Below are 24,436 nucleotides of genomic sequence, written 5' to 3'. Positions count from 1 at the left end.
TTAAAAAGGACCCTCCGTCGAAACATCAGAAATGTCTCTCTCTGTGTGAGCATATGCCTGTAAAAGTGATTTATTCGTCTTGGCGTCAGTCAAACTAAAAGGAGGTCGAGTCAACTGAAGTACTGGTGTCCCGAAGCTGACTCGCATTCTCCCGCCCGCTCGCGCATACTGGACATTTTTCTCAGCTGAGTTCCGATCAAACAGACACATCATGACCGAATGTGGAATACTTAACAACATATTGGTTTGGTGCTTTAAATAAACAAACAAACAAACAAACAAACAAACAAACAAATAAATAAATAAATAAATAAATAAATAAAAATAGCTTCCATAAACCACTAGCACCAAATTCTTCTGCTTCTACACTCTGTTTAACATGAGAAAAATCGTTTTTATATGAAGGAAAAAGTAGTTTATATCTAATAACAAGCTACTTATAATGTTGTTAACGACTTTATAAGAGTGGTTAGACGATGTAGCTGCTTTAACTGACAGCTTGTATCTTACCAAACAGTTTCAGAATCGCTGTCAAAAATCACCGCATTGGAAACGAATCAGAAACTATGTATTGATCTAGCGGTAATGTTCGGTACTGCGCCTAAAGTAAACATAACCTCTAATTTGAAACACAACTTTATATTTATGGCTTTGATTTTTACTTTACAGTAAAGCATACTTTGGAAGGAAAAATCATATTACCCATATATACACACATATATATATATATATATATATATATATATATATATATATATATATATATATACACAGCAAAATATGGGGACCCAAAACAACTCTATGGGTGTTAATTTCAACAATTTGAAAGTGTCTCATTGGGTCCACTCAAAACAGAGTTAAATCAACACTTTCAAAAGGGTTGGCACATTGACACCGAAGTAAGGGTTAATTTTAACTCTGGGCAGAGTTAAAAAATGTAACTATATTTAACACCGCCTGGTGTAATATATTGTTATTTTATTCAACTCTCTTGAGTGTAAATATGGTAAAAAGGTCAAATAGACTGTAAATTACAAAAGAAAAAACTTTTTATTTGAAAACATTCACCACTTCAACAATTCATTCAGTTTTTAAAATGCAACAATGTCAAATATGCTTTAAATGTTTTATTAGTACAGACAGTATCAACAAAATATGTATGACCAGTGCTCAAAAAGGCTGTTTCAGTCCTTTGGTCCAAACTTGATGTTTCATCTGAGCAATTTAAAAGTTCAATATAGCGTCACTCATAGTTTTCTTCTGAAATTACATTTTAAACAACTTGGCGTGCAAATCTTTCACTTTTGGTGTTTCCTTGGTCCTCCATATCAACACACAGCAGTTTAAATGAAGGTATAAATGCTGTAAACTTGTGTGAAAACAAACTGGAGCTAGGAAATCTCATCAAGCATGTCCTGTGAAAGATGTGCTTCCCAGCCACAGGATGACCTTTTTATCCATGATGATGTAGTAGCTGCTGATCGCTCGTCTGGTGGTTCCTGATACACGGATATAGGGTGATGCTCTTCTAAGAACTCTTCAAGACTCCAGCATGACTAAGATAAATGTTTGAAAACAAATAGCAATCAAATTCTATGATATATTTAAAAGAACATTTAAAGTAAATAAAACATTCAAGAAATCTAAACTCACCTTTTGAAAATCTTCATGATGATCCACAACTTGACTCTCCCAGCTGGTTGAGGTGACAGGATATGGAAAAGTAGAAAAAACACATACATCACTGTTGGATCTCCAAAAACAATTAGGTTAACCACTATGACTAGAACTGGAAAAACAGGCAGCTGTCTGTCCAGAATCCTGAATTTACCACAACACTTGGAGCAAAATTTAGAGGAGCTTAAAATCTTTTATATCATTTAGTGATGCTGACTTCCCCAAAATATTGGCCACAGTGTAAAAGATATTCATAAACTTTACAGTTTTCGGTAAGCGTGTGCGTGCGTGTGTGTGTGTGTGCGTGCGTATTTCTTTACCAGATTCAACTTGTTAGGCCCTTTCAGGTTCAGTATTGACGCCACCTTTACTGGAGTCTAGCAGATGTTTCAGGTCCAAATATAATCTAAAATATTAGGATAAGCAGAAGAAGAAAAGGTGCAAAGCAAAGAGCAAAACATTATTTAAGTAATAGTTCACCCACAATACAAAACTCATCACCTTCATGTCATTCGTTATTCTTTAATGCTCTAATACCCTCTCAGCTTGTGAAACAAATACAGAACTTTATCAAACATACCTTCATTATTATTACCACATATGACCAAGAAGGTGTGCTTGGTCATTTCACCAACTCTGGAAATACACCATCCGTCTCTAATCAGCCACCGTCACAGGGTCTTGTGTTATCGTATAGAGAACTGTGGCTGTTAAAAAACAACAAAAAATTTGTATCTAACACATATGCATAACCTTCAGATAAAAAAGAGAGATAAACATCACAAAGTATGCCTCACACTTTTTCAGATATCTTTTGATTCAGATGTTGATTATTGATAATAAATCTACAAATCAAACCTGTATCATCATTAGGCTGCTCAAATATGAATCAGTTGATTAATTTTACAGACAGGTGGCTGTTTACAACGCACTAAATTGTCTTAAATAAAACGGAAATGTTGTGTACAGTACATGCTAAGTTTAGCCTATAGTTTTAAGCACTATCATGCGGGAGAAAAAGCTTGACTAAGATGTTCCTGGCTACATAAATAGCCAAACTAACTAACGTCAGACATCCCGAGTTGGGAAAAGTCATTTTCGGGGGATACAGAGTAGATTTGCGGGAGGTAGCGGGAGAGATGAGTACCAGAAGAGCAATGGGGTGAATTGCGCGCGACGTACCTGAAGAGCGGTGGGGGTGACGCGCGACGTACCTGAAGAGCTGGGAGGGATGCGGTGGAGAGGGGTGTGCAAAGTGTTTAATGACCGGGCGGGAGACGCGCGATTTCCGGGAGATTATCATTCATTTGCGGGCATCTACTTGGGCATCTGGGAGTCTCTGTGCATTTGCGGGATAACGTTAACGTTAGTCCCGCAACTTCCGGGAGACTTCTGTAACGTTAAATGTCTGAGAAAGTGCAAACGCGGTCATTTAAAGACATTAATGTTAACATTCCGACTTTAATGGTTGTCAACACTTAATATAATTCAAGCGTACGTTATCACGCGAGTCTATGAACTAACGGTATATGGACGGCCACGAATGAACCAGTTTAAAGGGGCCGCGGTGTTTAAAATAACCAAATTAACGTACACGAATAACAAACAATCTGTTTTAGTCAGGAATAAGACTTTTAAAAGTAAGCATATGTTCATTTACTCACCAGATATGTTTTAGAAACTCTCCTGAGCTTTTGGAAACCGTCCTGTGTTGCTGTTAGCATCCGGGCAGAGTAGGCTAGGCTGCTCCGGGGATTCCCTCGCTAGTTTGCTTGGAATTAAAGGAGAAGTGTCGATTTTATTTTACAGATGGGTAACAACGCACAAAATGGCATTAAGCGTGACAGAAATGTGTTGAACATGTACATTTGATGTTTTTATGCACTATATGCGTGAGCATATATAAAAACATTCTTAAAAAGAAGTGAATAGTAATGCAGTTAAGCTAGATACACAAACGACCATGAATGAACCGCAGAAGATTAAAATTGTCACTCCATTCTAAAGTTATTAACTTAACAATATGTTTACAACTGTATTTCCTTAAAGAAAGCCAGTAAAATACCAACATTTAGGTAGTTTGACTCACCAGTTGCTGTTCTAAACCTCAGATGGAAAATGGCGTCTGGAAAATTCTTCAGTGACTGGGGCTGCATGAATTCCCGGATGTTGGAAATAACACCACCAAGTGTTGAAAAGATAACTCCCTGATTTCGCACTGAATAAAATCAATTCTAACTCTTATTATATTCATTTATCAAAATCTAACTCTTTAATGTCAACACTTTACTCTGTAATGCTTCAACACCGAGAATTTAACTCTGATCAATTTGCTGTGTATATATATATATATATATATATATATATATATATATATATATAATGATGATGATGATGATAATAATAATAATGATAATAACAATAAAATGTTAAATTTATGACAGTTTAAGCTGGAGATTTCATTTATACTAAAAAAAAATACTAAAGGCCCATATTTAATTATGGGCTATTAAAGTTTTTTTTAAATTAATTAGTTTAATTAGAGTAATTAATTGCATTTTAAGATGTGAATTGAAAAGTTCCTTTCTGGATACTTTAGCTCGCTCAGCATCTTTTTGGTATATAACTTTTGGAAACAGTTATGCAGAAACCATGAAAACAACATACAACAGCGGTTTAATTATACCTGTGGAATTGTGCTTATTGGCAGCAAATTTTTGCTTTTGCTCATTTCAGTGCATTTAACGGATTCCAAACTAAGCACCGATCGCCGCTATTTCTGAATGCTTCAGTTTTAGTCTCAGAGATTAGAGTCTTTTGTTTCCAGAACAAGGGACTCTGTTCTTTTGAGCGACCGGGCGGCACGAACATGTGGAAATAATTGTGCTGAGCAACTGGAGATGTGTGTTTCTCTGCGAGGGTGAGCTGCAAGGCTGGAGGGCTCCTCCGAACCGGCTGCAGGAAGAGCAGCGAGGGCTAGAGGGGGCCAAGCTTGCCCCGGGGCTTCATGCCGGCTCACTCATCTGCACAGAGCTGCAAATCACCGTGTGCTGCGTCGCGTAAGGTACTAATTCATAATGAGCCATTATCTGCAGCCTGCCATGTCTTAAAAAAAAGCCAAAGGGAAAGAAAACAGAAAAAGATGTTGTTGTTAGTAAGAGTTTGACTAAACTTTCAGATATCGAATACAAATTATATAGCATATGTCTTTGATGTTATTTATTCAAAACTACGCTGTAATAAATTAGAGAGAGAGAGAGAGAGAGAGAGAGAGAGAGAGAGAGAGAGAGAGATTAAAACGAGAACCACTAAATGTGTTTCTTGTGTTAGAGCGCCCCCTGCGTAAATACGCGTGCGCCTTTGATGGACCCCCAATTTTTTTCTGCTGAATGAGCTATTTCAGAAACACACTGTACTCGACGCTAAATTATTAGCATTATTAACCATACTATCCATTATTATCTCATAATCACATAATTTAATCACAAAGCCTATTTAGTGTGCCATCTTGCGTGCATTCCAAAGTCAGAAACCACACAATACAAGTGTGGTAATTTTAAATCAAGATCCACAAAACAATGCGCAAAACTGCAGCAGCAGCAGCATGAAGCACTGAAAAGCACAATCATCTAAAAGCTGAGCGTGAAGAATGGAGCGTGATGACAAGGTTAATCTAGTTACCGAATGTAATTGTGCATTCCCAATTCTTTGATTTCTTTCCTACCTAAGCCTGTATAAAAACACTTTTAATGGGTCACTTGACTTCATTGTCCCCGCAAAAAGATCCCTTTATTCCAAAAGGGCCCCTCTTAGACTTTACAAAAACATATGGTCCTTTTCTTCCCCGCTCAACCTCTTTTCATGCACCTCCTTCAGAACTGCAGAGCACGGAGAAATCTGACTCCTCTTCGGAGCCGCAGTGTGAAAACACGGACTCTTATTTTGAAAAGACGCCTGGGGCAGAGGGAGAGAGAGGAGGGGCAGTTTCCTGAGAGTTATTTACTTTGAGCCAGATGATTAGTTCTCTGGGAAGGATGGACTGTAGCATTGAATCAATTACAGGTTGCTGTTGCAGAGGCGCATTTGTGTGAGTGGCCGTGGAGCAGGACGGAGGAGCGCAGCACAAGGGAAAGGATTACTACTGCTTTACAACTGAGGACCCTTGGGCTTATTAAAGTATTTTACAAGAGCTTTGCCATTCATTTTGGCTGTTCTTTTTTATCAAAGGGAACAACCAAAAGGGATTAAAAAGGTATTGTATGTTTCAATTAGTTTAATTAGTTTCTTTTGTATTTTCGTTCATGCAAAGTTCCCTCGAAAACGGTTGAACCTCTGAACATAATTGCACTTACTCAGGATTAGACTAATTAAATGTGTTCTTGATTTCTTTTTTTAACAGTTGAGGTTTTTATTAATTAGTTTTCTCCATCTCTGAAACGACCAGTAAAGATAAATTAAACATGCATGCAAATAAATAAATAAATAAAAACATTCGATTTGATTAAAAAGGTTTTTACTTATAAATAATCATGTTCAAGTATTTTTCCCATCAATGCTCACAATGGACACGTACATTTTTTTTACCTAAAAAAGAAAAGATTTTTCTTTTTATTCTGGACACTTTTGCATCGAGCAGGATTACATCCCCTCCAAGGAACAGCGTTATCCCGTAAAGTTAAAGCCTGGTTGTGCTGGATCTCAGTTGGAGCCGCAGGCGCGCAGCTGGGGGTGTCTCAGCCCGTGGAGAGGCGCTCCGCTGGCATCTAATGGCAAACACATTTCTGACTGGAATTGGAGACTTCTTTGTGCCTTAAAATATTAATCGGATGACAATTTCTATACTGGAATACCACTTAATGGATTAGTAGTCTTCTGAAAGGATATTTATGTATTGCAAATAGCGATGGAGAAGAAGAAGGAAAGTTTGGCAAACTTATTTGCCGCGTTCTGCGCTGAAGCCCGAGCCGATGATGATGAAGCTGCATGAATGGGAAACTTCTCTCACATCTGGATTAACTTAATGCAATTTTTTGTAGTATTTACCAAGGACTGATGAGACTGTGTTGCTTGGCGGTTATTGTAATAAGACTGGAAAATGTTTAATCATTATTTTTTCGCCCCTTCCTGCTTTTATACTGGACTTATGTACGTCTCCTCATTTTACACCGCTTTCTTTTATTCTCATGGAAATCGCTTTTACGCGTGAACTAACCAGGTGCTGGACGGCACCCCTCGCTCAGCTGTTGCCCAAAAGTGTCAAGCACAGCGGATGGGTTGTGTTTGGCAGCCAGTTGCGCATCTATGTGTGCGTGTGTGGGCGCCTTGCGGTGGGGGGTGCGCGCCGAATATGTGCGGACGCTCCCGACACCGCTGGCTAGGCAGATGAGCGGTACCAAACGCGCACCAGTCTGCCATTACACAAAGGATTCCCACGGCAATCCGATGGACTCCGCACAGAAAGGGGTCGACTAATTACAGTCTTACTCGACACCCCCGGATTCACCAAGGATAACTGGCTTGAGAGGGATGACACGAGCAAACGGCAACTTCGCTGGGCTGTAAAACTGTTTCCCCCCTTTGCTTTGAGCTTTTTCCCCTTCACTTTGAAAAACTGCTGAACCGTTTTTTTTTTTATTTGAAACTAAATGGATCTAAAATATTTGCTCAGTTTTTAAATAGTTTTAAACAAATTTACAGAAAACTACATTTTAATAAATATAACATTTCATCCGGATATAACTGAGTTTTTGCAGAGCTAACCACTTCAGACTGATTGGCATTGACTGTCTGCTGGAGCGCTGATGGAACCCAGGGGTCCGAGCATCAGACAGAGATAAAACACGCGCGCGCGGAATGTCTGATTAGAAACAAGCGCTTAAACCAGTGACTGGACTTTTGAAATCACAGGAAAACTAAATCCAAAAGTTCTGTTACATCAATGTAATCGGTATTTGTCCACGTTAGTCTAAGTTAGAATATATGCTTTAAATTCAGACGATCAAATTTAATTGTGCAACAGAATAATTTAGATGGAGAAAAAATAACCAATAAACCGTCACCTCATTGTGCGCGCTCGAAGTCGCATTAAGGGTATGCACAATCTTAATCCTGATATTAAATATTATAAGTGTCAAACAAAATTTGAAAGGCGTATTTTTTCCTATATAGGGTAAAACACTTTTAAAAAGAAAGAGAAAAGGAAGAATTTGGAACAGCCGAAACTGCTGCTTGTACTCGCTTGGGGAAAATGTGTACTGTGTCTCCACCTGGTGGTCAAATAAAGCTGACTGTGCTAAGTTGAAAAAAAGTCTGGCGTCCGTTAACAGACTGAACAGCGTCCAGACTCTTTAAAGACCTTTTATGTCTTGGCACTGAACCTTTCCAAAACTTTCTGCTGCCGATGATTCAAAGATCTCTTCATGCTACCTGAGCTGTTTCTGCACAGAACTTCATCATTTACATTGAGTAAGAGATCAATACAGTACAACGTCATTTGTTGTTGTGTCTATATAGTGTAACGTGCTTTGGAAAACTTCATTTTTTTTGTATTAAATCAGTCAAATTGTGAGCGACACGGTGGCTCAGTGGTTAGAACTGTCGCCTCACAGCAAGAAGGTTGGTGGTTGGAGTCCCAACTGTGTCAGTTGCCGTTTCTGCATGGAGTTTGCATGTTCTCCCCGTGTTCGCATGGGTTTCCTCAGGGTGCTCCCCCACAGTCCAATTTACATGCGCTATAGGTGAATTGAATAAAATAAACCAGCCGTAGTGTATATGTGTGTATGGATGTTTCCCTGTACTGGGTTGCAGCTGGAAGGGCATCCACTCTGTAAAACATGCTGGATAAGTTAGCGGTTCATTCCACTGTGTTTTGTACAACCCAGAGCTTACACAAAAATAGTTTGAACTTAAATTTTACATTATTTAGTTTCTTTGTCGTTTTTTAAAATCTGAGTTTCATATTTTCTTTATGGTTTTTAAATGGTTACCTCTTTTTCTTCTTTCAGCTGAGCACAATCTAAGTGACCATGGGATTCCTGAAGACACATCTCGTTTTTGGGATTGTCTTACTAGGGGTGTTTTCAGGTATGTGGAAGGGAAAAATCTATTAAAAAGTTTGTTTTACTTTATTTAAATTTTGTGTGTTTGGTTGTCAATGTTAAATTCAAACTAACCAGTTAGTTATAGAGCTTGTGTAATTAGCGTGTATTTGGACATTAAAGGGATAGTTCACTCTAAAAAAAAAAAAATGTTGTTAAAAGAGACCAGACTTATTAGTTAGTTAAAACATTTAAGAAATGCTCATGGGTTTTATTATTAAGGTCAGGGGCAGATTTAGTTATTTGGGGGCCCTACGCATTTACAGCCATGGGGTCCCAAGCAATTCTAGTATGCACCTTTTGCATTTTTATTAAGTAATTGATTTTTATTTTGCTTGTATCTTAATGCAATCTCTACATTTAAAATTATTTGTTTACTTAAAACCCAGCTAAAAATAATAAATACTCTTTTGTTTCTGAAACTAACTCTCTTGCTGATTTGATTGCTGTACTGCTCCATGATTGGATGTGTGGAGGGGTGTCACACTTCCACTGATGTAATAATTATGTTAAAATTGTATTTGTTAGACCTTTACAATAGGAAATATGATTTATATATATGATTTATCCATTGTGAAAAATTATATGATCAATTAGTCATGACAACATTATTAACACTGTTTTTATGTCATTGTAACTTATTAATCTAATTTAATCATGTTCTAACTTAATTTTATAAGTTACGCAAGCTGTTTTAAGTCAGTTTAGCATATTGTAAGTTCAATGGACTCACAAGGTTAATTTGATGTAACTTAAAAAATTAAGGCAACAAGGAGTTTTTTTTTTAAGTTTAGAAGTTTTAGATATTTATTGGGGGCCCCTCAGATTTCTTGGGGCCCCAAGCGGCCAATTTTCTTGCTTATTGCGGTTAAATCCGCCCCTGATTAAAGTGAATTAAAAAATTTAAATTGGTTAGTTAGTCAGTTATATAGTTGCTTAGTTAGTTAAAAGTTACAGACTAACCAGTCAGTTATTATGGTTATTAATATGAGTTCCAAATCAAATTATGTTAATGAGTTAGTTTCAGTTAACTGTATGTGCTTTTTGTTTGGTGTTGAATGTGAGTAACAAACTAATTAGCAAGTTACTAAATGTATGCAATGTCGTTTGTTTGATTTACAAATCAATATTCTTAATACTAGTACTGTTTTGCTGGTTAGATTAGATTTTGTATTCCTTTTTAAAATCTATTAATAAAAAATATTATTAATATTAATTCCTACATGTATCATTTATGTAGTGCTTTTCTGGGCACTCAAATTGCTTTTCACAAAAAAAGGAAGGGGGGGGGGGGGGGGGGGTTGGGGTGGTGGATCTCCTCATCCACCACCAGTGTGCAGCATTCAGCAGGATGATGCGACGGCAGCCGTTTTGCGCCAGACCGCACACCACTCACCAGCTGATTGATGGGTAGGAGACAGAGTGATATGATATGGGGAGGGTTGGGAGGCCATGATGGACAAAGACCAGTGGGCAAATTTGGTCTGGATGTCAGGGTGAAACCCCTACTCTTTTTCAAAGGACATCCTGGGATTTTTAATGAGTCAGAACCTCAGTTTAACGTCTTATTTGAAAGACGGCGCTCACTGAACATTATAAAGTCCCCGTCACTATACTGGGGCGTAAGGATCCACACAGACCGCAGGTTGGGTGCCCCCTGCTGGCCTCACTAACATCATTTCTGGCTGCAACCTAGCTTTCCTATGTGGTTTCCCATCCAGGTACTGACCGGGCGCAGCCCTGCTTAGCTACAGTGGGGGACCATGTGAGAGTTGCAGAGAGCTAGCTGCCGGTTTTACTAGTGGAACTTTCTGTTACACTTTAGTTCACAACTTTAGTTTAAGTCACCATTTATGCCATTAACTGCTTATTACCTGCCTATAGTGAGGTAATAACTGTTCATTAGTTGTAAAGGATGATCTTATTCTGCTTCCCCAATCCTACCCAAAGTTTAAACCCAACTTGTAAGGTACAAGTTGGGTTTAGGCTTTGGGTAGGATTGGGGAATCAGAATATTTATTTTATATATATATTTTTTTAAAATATACCAAAATAGTTATCAATTTCACCACTTTTCTTATAACACAGTAATGAAATGAATACATTAAATATCTCCTTGCAGATGTCTCGAAGCCATGGCTAGTTACGGATAAAGAGCAAGAGGAATTCATGCTGACACCACATTCTGACTTTAACATCACTTGCTTTGGAATGAGGAGAGTAACTTGGGTCGAACCATTACCGTTCAACATCAAAGTTCATTCTGGATTTAACTACAGTACTTTAATGATCACTGATGCGGTGGCCTCTAACACTCGTTTCTACACCTGCCAGCATGAGGATCATTCTGAAACTGAAACTGATATCTACATTTTTGTTCAAGGTACATTAGTGCTCAGATATTAAAATGAATTTGTGCGTTATGCAATTGTAAAATGATACTCATCTCTTATTTAACAGATCCCGATGTTCCATTTGTGTCTGAACACGATGCTGAGACAGATGAAATAGGCACAACAATCCCCTGCCACGTAACAAACCCACATTTTGAAGTGATGCTCAGAGATCTGCAGAGCGGGGATGAGGTTACTGTGCTTTATGACCCCAAACTTGGCTTTTTTGGTACAATACCGCCAGGACAATACGTCTGTGAGACAACTGTGAATGGCAAAACAGTGCGGAGCATCGTTTATAATGTGACAAATGACATGGGTAAGTAATACACGACATTTCATAAAATTTTTAACTTAAATTTCAACATTCTAATGAATCCTTTTTGACAAAAACAAGTGAAACATGAGCTCATAAGATTACATAAGCGTCAAGGGAGGTGACATAATCTTGATGACCAATAGTGGTGACATGATTTTAAGTGCACTGCAGGTGTGGGATGCTGACGCACACTTACTTCATTTTGGATCAGTATAAAATGCAATAAGAACATTTATAGCCTGTTAAAGGTCACAGTTTAAGCTTTGTTTAGGAATAACTTTGAATAAGAGTGATTAGGTGTTTCTACATTGGTTTTGGACTTGGAGCATATTTGTATACTGTAAAAAAGTGGTTGCTTTACATTTTTGACTTTGTAGTTTAAAATAGTTTAAATTTAAAGACCAATAACCTGACTTTTAATAGCCTGTATGACAAAAAATTAGGTTGAATTAAGTTGAACCTTAAAATAAATTATATTAACTTAAAAATAATGAAAATAATGTTTGAAAATAATGAAAATAACCTTAAAATAAATTATATTAACTTAAAAATAATGAAAATAATGTTTGTATGTTTGTTATCTTTGTTTTTTTTGAAAATAATAACCTAAAGACTCCTACTATACCTGTTTTGACTGTCTCCGCTTCCTGAATCTTACATTTAGCTTATACTTTTACATTATACTTTTAATGAGATAATTACATTTTGATCATTTTTTTGTGTGTGTGTTTTCTCTAGTAAGCTAAAAACATTTGTGTGAAACATCTAATTTCTGTATGTTTTTTTTATTTCAGTTAAAAAAAAAGTGCATTTCTAGTCTGTTCTTACAATTTGGTCAACTTTGTTACATTGGTTATAAAAAAAATGTTCAACCATTAAAGCAGAGAAGCCCAAACTAGGGCCTGTGGGCCAAAGTTAGCCCATTGTAACCTTTGATTTTGCCCGCCATTCCATCTGAGAAGAGAGGGAGGATTTTGGGGAGGATTGGGGTTAATGGTTTTAATATACATTATCATTTTCAATTTAATGGAATATAATTTTGGTTATTTTGGCCCTTCATAAGAAAAGGTTTGGGCACCCTATGCTTTAAAATGCTTATTACTTAAAAATCATGTGACTTGCTTCAAGTGATGCCACTTGATCTGGGGGGAAGCTCTGGAAAGCATTGAGACAATTATTCTACTCTCAATAACTTGTACAAAATATCTACACTGTAAAATCCAACAGTCAACTTTATCAAATGAAATGAGTGTAGTTAACTCAAAATTTACTGAAAGTTAATTCTTCTCATTTGAAAAGAGTTTTGAACTCAGTGTTGAAGGTGATAAGCTAATTAAATACCTCATTACTTTAACTTAATTAAAGTAAGTTCACAGTACTCATATAGATTAGTTTTTTTAACTCAAATGGTCTGTAGCAATCGGTTTCCTTAAATGATTTGAGTTGCCTTAACTTACTAGGTTTTACAGTACTCAGTTGGTTTGTCTTATCTTAATTAATTGGGTTTTACTGTGCTCAAATTTCTTTATTTACTCAAATGCACAGGTGTCAAACTCAGTTCCAAAAGGGCCGCATCTCTGCACAGTTTAGTTCCAACCCTAATTAAACACACCTTTTCAAACTATAATTGAGTCCTTCAGGCTTGTTTGAAACCTACAGGTAAGTGTGTTGGAGCAGGGTTGGAACTAAACCCCTGCTCAAATGGATTAAGTTCATAGTACTCTTTAAGATTAACTTTTGAACTTAAATGCATTGTTGCAGTCGGTTTTATCAAGTGGTTTGAGTTTCCTTAACTTTTCGGGTTTTACAGTGTTTTAATTAGGAAACATCAACATTAGATATATAGATTAATTATTTGTCAACTCTGTTACTATAATAGTTCAGTGAATTACTAACACATTTTCTTAAAAGCTATAGCAATATGATGAAAATACATACAATTCAGGTTTAGACATGTGGTTAGTCCTGTGGTATCTGGTTTGAGGTTAAAACAGAGGTTAAAATGTTGGAAAAAGTCAACTCTGTTTGAGATTTTAACGATTTAACAACACTTAGTAACATATTTAAATGTATTTTATCACATTTAAGCATTATCTGCATTAATAATGCATTCACTTTAGTATTAATGATACATTTTTGTTCTTTATGTCATTCTAATTTAAAGGAAAATGAATAAAAATCATACTGTATGTTGTCATGACTTATTGTTCATGTCATTTATTATAGTGCAGCATTGCTCATGTTTTGGCCAATTTTGCTTGCATTAAAGCTACTGACGTTCCTGAGGTTGTAGACCAGAACTTCAGCATCCAGCTGAGCGCCAGTATGGAGGATTTGAAAGAGGGAGATTCAGTCAACCTCACCTGTGAGACTCCTGCTGGAATGGCTTTCCACCAGCAGTGGCTGCATCCCCAAAAACAGGCAGGAATTTCATTTGATTTATTTCTCTCTCTTTGCTTTCTGTTTTGTGGTAATCTATTAGAAGAAAAACAGGCTTATCTAAAAGTCCAGGACTGAAGATGTATGGTGTGATGCAGAGGTGATATTTCCTCAGTCCATCTTTAACAGTAGGAAGGAAATGCAAAAATGTGAGGCTACAGAAGTGAAGCTAGAAACCTCAAAGGAAAAGAGTGACACTAATTTACCATGTGCTTTGACCTGTGACCTGCCCGTCCTGTGAGTGTTGAAGACAGATGTGCGTTTCTCACCTCTGTGCTCTTGTGAATCCACATGTGTGACGGTCAGGAACATACAAATAGTTGAATCAACATTTTTGAGGAAATTTGCTTCCTTAAATGAAATATTGCTGGTATTAAGTTGTAGTTAAGGATAGTGTAATATGTTTTTTGTTTATTTTTTTGTGTGTGTTTGATTATTGTGAGTTTCGAATACAGAAATGTGATTATTAGTTGTTGATGCTGAATGTAGTTGAAATGAAAATGAAAAGAGGTTAGTTAGTCAGTAAGTCTGTCAGGTAGATAATTAGTTACAGAGTTAGTTGGTTTTATTTGACAATATCCTGTTGTTTATTGTAAGTTTTAATCAAACAATGTTAGCTTTATTTTATTTGTTGTTTGTGTGTACAGTGATGTTAGCTCCAAACCAAGAGATGTACGTTTAAGTTAATGGAACTCTTGAATGTGTATAAAAATATATATTTAATTATATATATATATATATATATATATATATATATATATATATATATATATATATATATATATATATATATATATATATATATATATATATATATATTTGGTGTTTAGTGAAAATTACTTAAAAAACAAGCAGATAGTTTTGAGGTTATAATATGTTAGTTAGTTTTGGATCTATTTGGTGGTGAGCATGAGTTCAAAACATATAAGATGGTTTAGGGGTGTATTTTTGTATTTGATGAATAAAGAGAGTCTCTAATAAATGAATAATATATAGTTAGTTAGTTAGTTAGTTAGTTAGTTAGTTAGTTAGTTAGTTAGTTAGTTAGTTAGTTAGTTAGTTAGTTAGTTAGTTAGTTAGTTAGTTAGTTGTTTGTTGGTAGTTGTAAATTTCAGACAAGTTGTATTTTTGTATGATAAACATGAGAACCAAATTTAAAGATGTTAGTTAGTTAGTTAGTTAGTTAGTTAGTTGGTTATTTAGTTGGTTAGTTGGTTAGTTAGTTAGTTAGTTAGTTAGTTAGTTAGTTAGTTAGTTAGTTAGTTAGTTAGTTAGTTAGTTAGTTAGTTAGTTATTACGTAGTTACTTAGTTATTTATAGGTCCAGTTTAAAATGTTTTGTTGTTATTTGTTGGTAATTGAAAATTCCAGACAAGTTAGCTAGTTTTTTTTTTTTTTTTTTTTTTTGTATTTGATGAATGTGAAAACCAAATGTAAAGATGTTAAATGGTTGGTTACTTAGCTTAAGTTCTAAACATTTTGTTGTTATTTGTTGGTAATTGTAACTTTTAATCAAGTTTGCTTGATGGCTTTTTTGCATTTGATGAATGGAAATACTATATTAAAACTTAGTTGGTTGGTCGGTCGGTCAGTCAGTCAGTTAGTTAGTTTGTTAGTTAGTTGGCTAGTTATTTAGTTGTCATTTTTGTGTGTATTTGATAATGAATGTGAGTTCTGAATTAAAAGATGTTGGTTTATTAGGTTAGTTTGTTCCACGCCTCTGTTGTTGTTTGTTTAGGTGAATTTGTCAGAAGCATTATCTTTAAAAATGAGCCAACCTCTGTTTTTGAAAGCAGCGTGGAATTGTGTAGAGAGCTTCCAAGCCTGATCTGGAACAGAACTGAGCTGAGTTTGTTAGTGATGAGTTTGCTGCATTCAACTGTGATTATAGCCCTTAAAAGACTGGTGTAGAGCTGATTTATCTCCAGAAGACTGTACTGATACACAGGCACAGGCTAACCCTGGAATAAAACCTGCTACTTTGCAAAGAAAAGGGTGACCATTATAGATACAATAGAATATACATAGTCTATATATTATAAAAGGGAAAAATTCAGTCAGCATGCCCATTTATAATAAACACAATGTTTTTAATATTTGATCATAGCTTTTTTTTTCTGTCCTTGCTGTCTTCATACTCAGGCCAAAGACGGGGTCCCAATAAAGTTAACTCTCCAAGATAAGATCCAGTACATTCTCAACATCCCAAAAGCTTCTGTGGAAGACACCGGACGCTATGAGTGTTCTGTGACAAACCAGCTTACTAGACAAACCAGGTCCAAAAGCCTGGGTATCACAGTTCACGGTATGATTTTCTCACTCACACTCCACACACCTCTGCTTTCACCATTAAAACCAGTAAACGGAGATGGACTGAACAGATGTGCAATAAACAATCAATCAATGTCTACTTTCTTTCTTTCTTTTTTTCTTTCTTTCTTTCTTTCTTTCTTTCTTTCTTTCTTTCTTTCTTTCTTTCTTTCTTTCTTTCTTTCTTTCTTTCTTTCTTTCTTTCTTTCTTTCTTTCTTTCTTTCTTTCTTTCTTTCTTTCTTTCTCAGAGAGCTCATTTGTGGAAATTATATCTAATGGTATTGGGCCAGTGGAGGTTGTGTCTCTTCTGGAGGAAAAAGAGTTCACTATTTACATTGATGCTGACCCTGAGCCAAAGGTCACATGGTTTAAAGATGGACAGCCATTGGAGGACAGCTACATCTTCTCTAAGACCACTCATCTAGAAAACCTCAGGTAAAATTGTTTACAAAAAAAAACAACAAATCTCTTGCATGTTTTTTATAATCTCTATTACTGACAATGTTTTTGTAGAATTATATTTTAATATTAATATTAGACTACTTTGCAGTAATCTAAATAATGCTGTTTTATTGCTACTTATTACTTATCTATTTTATTACTATTAACCTAATTAGTAGAAAGTAGTATTAGAAAATGATGGTGCACTTTATATTAAGTTTCATAAACTTGATGATTTATTTGATCATTTATTGCATATTAAAAAATAATAAATTGTATTAAAAACAACCTGAAATCTCAATCAGAATTTTAAGACATTTAAAAACTAGATTTTTCCGAGTGATTTTTACCAGATGTAGTATTGTTCATATTAGAATAACTTTGCTCAAAGATGAAGACCTTACTCAATGTTTGTACTGCAAAATTCCTCTTACACTAAAACATATTTTACTGGTCTAGCCTGCTTTTAAAGACTTTTTTTTTTTAAATAAAATTAACTCTCTTCATTTTTATCAAAGTGACACCTGGAAAAAGTTAAGTATTTTTATCATGTATTAGTGCTTAAAAGTTTTTTTTTTAATTAATGTATTCATTTTGTTTGTTGATTTTTAGTTGCATATTTATTATTGAAATGTTCTTGCCATAAAAATAGCCTTGGTTGCTGACATGGCATTAAATAAAAATACATTACATTACATTATTACAATTCAATTATGGTGTGGATGCATTTAATTTAAATAAAATAAAATATTATATAAACAGCTTCTCTATTTTGGTTGATGTTATTTTGGTTTGTTTTATATTTATGCATTTTGAAGTACTCAAAAATATTAGCACATGGATAAATTAATTGTGAATCAAAATGATCTAATGCCATAAAACTATTGCTTAAGTGTTCATAGTTTATGATATCTATTTGTTTTAACCAAATTAATCCTATTGAAAGGATCACCAGTTTATTAATATAACTACAAAAATTGCAATGCCTTCTTTCCTACAAAGGTATGAAAATATTCTGATTCTCCGACACCCTGTAGAAGAAGACAGCGGCATTTATGAGATCGTTGCTTCCACCAGCTCCAGGACTTCACAATTTTCATTCAAACTCCTCATTGAAGGTACAGTATTCATTTTGTACAAACTATGTATGAAGTGCCCACATTGTTTCTTAAACCCACACCTACAGCATTTGCCCTTATAATAATTAATTGTTTTGATTTTATACAGTCATGTTCCCGGTGCTGCCACAGTCAGTTCAGGCTCCACTGATTTGGCCCCAGAGGGAGAGTATGGAGGTGTCTCTGCACTCCACTTTCAGACTCACATGTCGAGGTCAAGCTGAGCTCTCCTGGAATGGCCCTGTTTTTATTGATGACCAGACCAACAGTGTAAAGAAAGGACTCTTTATTAGCACTGTGACAATTAGCAATGCCACAGCCGTCCATACAGGAGAGTACGTCTGCTCTTCTGAATCCTTCAACAGCACTGAGTCCACCATCTACATTTATGTGCCAGGTATAAAATGGTTTGTCACCCCAAACTCCTTTAATCCAGTCATTTTTTGTGTGTCTAGGGTTTGTCTTTCAGCCATAGACTTTCTAATGTTATAAACAAATTTTTTGTATAGATTTTGTGAGACCTTTTTTTATTTGGCCATATGCTGCTCAGAATATGCATAAGGTAAATTTATTAGCTTAAATGTTTCCACCAACTAATTTTGTCTTGTTTAATTAAGCGTTTCGAAAGTCTGAACTGTGTTTTAACACAATTTTGTGACACATCATACAAATGAATGACTTAAAAATAGATTTGCTGAATTCTTATGGCTTAACTCTATTACAAACAAATCACATAACTCAAAAATATGTTTACTGAGCCACTAAACTGATACAGATGCAAAAAAATAATAAATAGCAAAAGACTATAGATTTCTTTCAGTCAAAAAATATTCAGAATATTTTTTACCTCAATTGTACATGGTGAGCTGACAATTTTATTTCTTCCCCTGCACACAGATCCACAAACCCCATTTGTGCCGTCCATGACCCCGTTTGAAAACCACGTGCTGACGAGTTATGATGAAATGGAGATTCCCTGCCGTGTGACGGATCCCAGTGCCAGCGTCTCTCTCATCCACATGGAGACCGATCAAGTTATGCCCAGCGCCTACGACAGCAAGAGAGGATTCATCGGCCTCTTCGGTGCTGGGACGTATGTCTGCCGAGCCCTCATTCATGGACAGAATCATGACAGCATTGAGTACATTGTTCATGGATGGACAGGTGATACATATTGGATTTTGTTTTGTTATGTTTTTTTTGGCTATTCTTCAGTCATACTTTTAATTAAATGTTCCAATTCAACATTATTATTATTATTATTATTATTTTTAATCTAAAAACTGTTTTGTTCTGACATATTTTCTTCACCTGAGAAGCAAAACTGGAAAAATAATCTTAATTTTTTCATCTTTTATTTTATGTTTGTTTCCCTTAAATACTAAATATATAAAAGATTAATTTCAGAATATTTATCTAATATTATAATATTTATATTGTAAAATGATTATTGTTCTTAATATGCCTGACGAGATATTTTGCCTGATATTTTCTTTTGTATATAAACTATTATTACACTAAATCTATTTTGGCCTGTCTATTGTAAATAATCTTTTTGCTACTGTAATTAAGTAATAAACTTGCAATATGAACTATGCAATATAAAAAGTTGTAATATAATATAATATGATATAATATAATATATTATAATATAATGTAATATAATATAATATAATATAATATAATATAATATAATATAATATAATATAATATAATATAATATAATATAATATAATATAATATAATGTTTCCGAACCACATTCCTGGAGGCCCATCAACAATGCATGCTTTGGATGTCTCCTGTCAAACCCATTACAGGTCTTTCAGTCTCTGCTTGATCTGATTCAGGTGTGTTTGGTTGAGGAGACATGAAAATGTACAGAGCTTGTGGTCCTTCAGAAACGTGTTTGAGAAACACTGATGTAATATAATACATGTAATATGCTTTGTGTAAATTTTATATTGACGTAAACTTATTCCAGAAGTTTATTGTTTAAGTTTATGTTTTAGGAGAAACTGAATTTTGTCCCTTACTATGCATATTAACACAACTTATCTCAACTACATTGTGTTGTCAATCAGGAGGGTCTGATTTGCGAGTGGAGCTGCGGGCAGTGAAGAGAACTCTGCTGGTGGGTGAGACTATCACTGTTGACTGTGTAGCCAAAGGCAGTGAGATGCTGGAGGACCACTGGAAATACCCTGGCAAAGTGGTAAGACAGATTACACATTCACTGATAAGATAGAAGATAAGATATAAGATATAAGATATACAGAATATATACAGAATATGCCTTTCTGTCACACCACTGTTTCTGATAGTTTGGTGCCATCTTGTGATTGTGCTTAAAACGAAATTGCCTGAATGGAGCATACACTAACCTATGCATTAGTGTATGCTCCGTTTAGACATTTCCATTTCTGTCAGCTTTGCATTTATTAATGTTTTGGGTCTATTTTTTTTACATTTTGTGTCAAGTATTTAACTGCATAAAGTATATCCATATGATTGTTTTCGCAGAATACATCTATGCTGCAGGATTTATTCTTGATTTAATCTGTGATAACAACAACCTGAAAGTTCTTTATCCCTTTCACACTGTCTTGTCGTTCACTATCAGGCTAATCGTGGAACAAAGACTGTAAAGGAGAATAAGCTAAATCTGGAGATCTATTATACTCTGACAGTGACTAATGCCTCACCAAAAGACAGCGGCATCTATGCCTGCTCCATCACTGACATCATGAGCAACGAGAGCCAAACCAAAGAGCTGACTATTACTGTCTATGGTACAGAGATTTCATACAGTATATACTCACATAAAGTAAACACGTTTCATTCATCGGCATTCCTAATCTGGTCACTTGGTTTCAGATCATGAATTTGTCCACATCAATCCATTGATCGGTCCAGTGGAAACTGCCAGGCTGGACGAGGTGCCAGAGTTTAAAGTGGACATAGAGTCTTTCCCTGCACCCAAAGTTACATGGTTAAAGGACAGCGCTATCCTGGGAGATGATACTGCAGAGATCAGCACCAACCTCCTCAAAATCGGCGAGACCAGGTAAACAGGACTTCCTCCTCACCAACATGCTTAAATACTTTGGACATATGAATTGATCTGTAATAGCGGACAAAGCAATAGTTTCTATACAATGAAAACATGACTGGCTGAAATATAAAAGTTATGCATGCTTGTGTGGTACAACATTACTGTTGCATTCAATGTAGTCGGCACATCATTGTCTTTTAGTTTCAGTTCTTCTGGAAAACCAGTGTTTAATTGTGCCTTGTTTGTCAAGGACAATCAGCTGAACAAAGGACAAAGTTCTTACTGATGTTGACAGGAACTTAAATTGAATTAACAATAAATTATTAATTATTAATTAATTATTATTAATTCACTCTTTCCTAATATTTGTGATCAGCAAAATTCAGCCTTTTGTTACCCTTGCAGCATCTTTATCATTTGTTTTTGTAGACCTGCATCTGCCTCTCTAACATACTGAATCAGTGGACAGAAATAAACAGGCAGCGAAGCAGGTGTTGAGATTCTTTTTCCTGTGGAGGAAGAGTTTAGACACACAATTACAGTACATAATAAAGAAGTTTATTCCAGAACCTGTTGATTTGGCAGGTTTTGACTCAAAGACTAAGCTGTTTTAGACTAATGTTTTCACTTCTGAAACTCAACACAATGTTTTTCATAGAACAATGGCCCCTTATATCTTAAAAAGATACAGGGAAGTTTGTTTTCTTGGTTAATGACCCCTTTAAAGGAAATATAATTTTTTCTATGCATACATTGACAAAAAAAATCTTTTTAAAACTGTTATAATGTATTTCCTCAGTTACCAGGGTGTGTTGAACCTGATCAGAGCTAAAGCAGAGGACAGTGGAAACTACACCGTCAAGGCAGAAATAGGCAGCATAAGTACCAGCTACAGTTTCTACCTTCAGGTTAAAGGTAGGAGCTTTACTTTTACCTACATTTGCACATGTTTGCTTTCGGCTGTGCTTGCTGTTTGTTTATCTCAATGCACCTCTACATCTTTTTTGGCTATATTTTACATACATTTGTTTATGTTTTGATTGTTGTCAACTGGAGAATCTTTGTCAACCAATCTGTATCTACATGTACATACAGTACAAGTGCTGGTTCTCTTGTATCTGTCCTGCTAATCAAAGGTGGAGAGAATACTAACAATAATTAGATGTTAAATTTGCTAAATGTTACAGGTTTCCACGTTTAATTAATTCTACTCTTAACTCATTGCAACATTTACTTGCATTTAGCAGTGTAAAATATATACATAAATTTAAGCGTTCTTCAGCTTTTGCAAATTATTGAAATCATTTTTGCATTAAACAAGTTTTTCAGTGATAGCTCAGGTCTATACTATATTTTTAATGCAAAAAAAGTCTCACCAAGTTGCATTTATTGAATAAAATGTGATATATTATAACCATTTTTAAATAACACATTTTAATACATTTTCGAATTCAATTCATCTACTGTATGTGATGGCTGGAGTGTAAAAAATGGCAGTGAAAATGTTGGCATGGAAAGTAGAAACAAAAACCTTTCCCTTCTTCAGTTCCCCCTGTGATTGTGGACCTGATGGACGTCCATCATGGTTCTGCTGCGGGTCAGGAAGTGGTATGCACTGCTGGCGGCTCCCCATTCCCTGAAGTGGACTGGTATATCTGCAAAAACCTTAAACAGTAAGCTATTCCTCCTTCTTTCACTCTGTTACCCCTCAGGTATTATCTTACTATTTCTGCCTGTCTTCATTCTACACTATTTCCTTCAATATAAGCAGCACAAGATCGGTAAATGAGACACATCCCTAGAGTATAAAGTCAAGTCACCATAATGAATCATGCTGACCTCATTTTTCTTTCTTCCACCAGCTGTGCCAATGATTCCTCCCAGTGGATGCCACTTCCGATCAACTCGACGGACATCACAGTGGAACTGCAAATGAATGTGGACAACCACATTGAGACCCACATTATTTTCCACCATCTTGAGGGCACAGTCGCTGTGCGCTGTCTGGCCAGGAATGACATGGGTGTTGTTTCACGGGAGGTTAAACTCATGTCAAGTGGTAAGAAGCCTGTTGTGGACTGCTTTTTTTATTTAAAGAGCAACAGAGATGACATTTAGAAACCAGTCTGTTCATCCGAAGTGCTCTTCAATCTCCTAGTGTCCATTGGTTGTGGGTTCATAAGGTAAAGAAAGTTTGAAGCTGATTTGAAAGTAATTTGAATCGCAGGTGTACAGTTTATTTAGCACTGAATTGCTGGGAGTAGATTTGCTCAGAGGATGTTCTGTTTGTTTAGGTTTCAGTCAGTGTTAGGAAACTTGTGTTTGTGTGATTATTTGTTCATTGTTGTTTCAGATCGGGGCTAGGCTATTTGACAGACATCCATTATCGCGATATAAGTCATCATATATCCGAAAAATATTAACCCTACATACGTGGGCAGCACATTTTAGCTCTTAGGTGACATACAGTGTCATCCTGCAACTGTTTTGCAGAATATGAAATGTCCCAAACACTATTTTTAACTGTCAAATATGGGGGAAAACATAGTTTTTACTCTCTGATAGTCAAAACTTGTAAAAAAATGTATATGTTATATATGCATTAAAAACAGTCAGGAAAAGTTGTTTATGTAAATTCGGACCACGAGTCTACATATATAAACATAATTTTTCTTTAAAAGTACATCATATCAAAAGATGATACTTAGGTTTTTATTCTAATTAGGTTTTAATAAGCCCAAATAGCAAAGAGAAATAAAATGCATGTAAAAAAACACCCTGGGCTTCAAGAGGATATTCACCCACCGGCCACTTTATTATGTACACCTTACTAGTATCGGGTTGGACCCTTTTTTGCCTTCTAAAATGCTTTAATACTTCATGGCATAGATTTATCAAGGTACTAAAATATATTAGTTTTTGGTCCATATTGACATTATGGCATCACATAGTTACTGCAGATTTGTCAACTGCACATCCATAATGCAAATCTCTTGTTCCAACCCATTCGAAAGATGCTCTATTGGATTGAGATTGGGTGACTGTAGAGGCCATTTGAGTACAGTGAACTCATGGTCATTATCAAGAAACCAGTCTAAGTTGATTTGTGCTTCATGAAATCAGAAGATGGGTACACTGTGGCCATGGTCAGGGATGGACATGGTCAGCAACAATACTCAGATAGGTTGTGGCATTGACACAATGCTCAATTGGTACTAATGGGTTCAAAGTATTCCAAGAAAATATCCCTTCCACCAGTACACCACCACCAGGCTGAACTGTTGATACAAGGCAGGATGAATCCATGCTTTCTTGTTGTTGATGCCAAAACTGACCCTACAATATGAATGTAGCAGCAGAAATCGAGACTCAACACACCAGGCAACGTTTTTCCAATCTTCTATTGTCCAATTTTGGTGAACCTGTGCAAACTGTAGCTTCAGTTTCCTGTTCCTAGTTGACAGGAGTGGCACCCGGTGTAGTCCTCTGCTGCTGTAGCCCATCCGCCACGAGCTCCGATGTGTTGTGCATTCAGGGATGCTCTTCTGCATAACTCAGTTGTAACAAGTGGTTATTTTAGATATTTTTG

General features: G+C 35.7%; 1 protein-coding gene and 2 long non-coding RNA genes across 4 annotated transcripts in view; 1 reads left to right on the top strand and 2 right to left on the bottom strand.

Moving 5' to 3' along the window:
• LOC141379564 (uncharacterized) overlaps positions 1 to 5,559 on the bottom strand; it is a 54,796-nt gene extending 49,237 nt beyond the window's left edge. Inside the window, exons 1-2 of the long non-coding RNA XR_015518364.1 lie at positions 5,359 to 5,559; positions 4,682 to 4,782 (exon numbers count right to left, since the gene is read on the bottom strand). This is a non-coding gene — a long non-coding RNA (uncharacterized LOC141379564). The remainder of the gene's footprint in view (positions 1 to 4,681; positions 4,783 to 5,358) is intronic.
• Positions 1 to 24,436, top strand: part of pdgfra (platelet-derived growth factor receptor, alpha polypeptide) — a 104,604-nt gene that overhangs the window by 56,761 nt on the left and 23,407 nt on the right. Inside the window, 16 exon segments of one of the 2 annotated variants that reach the window (NM_131459.3) lie at positions 5,719 to 5,929; positions 8,682 to 8,760; positions 10,897 to 11,157; positions 11,235 to 11,486; positions 13,756 to 13,907; positions 16,067 to 16,229; positions 16,484 to 16,670; positions 17,679 to 17,794; positions 17,904 to 18,191; positions 18,692 to 18,958; positions 19,877 to 20,007; positions 20,416 to 20,584; positions 20,670 to 20,859; positions 21,647 to 21,762; positions 22,394 to 22,520; positions 22,710 to 22,906. In NM_131459.3, coding sequence (NP_571534.2) covers positions 8,703 to 8,760; positions 10,897 to 11,157; positions 11,235 to 11,486; positions 13,756 to 13,907; positions 16,067 to 16,229; positions 16,484 to 16,670; positions 17,679 to 17,794; positions 17,904 to 18,191; positions 18,692 to 18,958; positions 19,877 to 20,007; positions 20,416 to 20,584; positions 20,670 to 20,859; positions 21,647 to 21,762; positions 22,394 to 22,520; positions 22,710 to 22,906 — 2,674 coding nt within the window. In that variant the 5' untranslated portion in view covers positions 5,719 to 5,929; positions 8,682 to 8,702. 2 annotated transcript variants of the gene reach the window in all.
• Positions 1,032 to 4,004, bottom strand: LOC147839151 (uncharacterized). Its single transcript, XR_015518363.1, has 6 exons — positions 3,767 to 4,004; positions 3,342 to 3,448; positions 2,258 to 2,384; positions 1,998 to 2,083; positions 1,654 to 1,696; positions 1,032 to 1,556 (listed from the first exon to the last, which is right to left on the bottom strand). It is a non-coding gene; the product is annotated as an uncharacterized LOC147839151 (long non-coding RNA).

Source organism: Danio rerio, chromosome 20, assembly GCF_052040795.2.
Source record: "Danio rerio strain M-AB ecotype USA chromosome 20, GRCz13ab, whole genome shotgun sequence".
NCBI lineage: Eukaryota > Metazoa > Chordata > Actinopteri > Cypriniformes > Danionidae > Danio > Danio rerio.
This window is presented reverse-complemented; position numbering and strand designations above follow the sequence as displayed.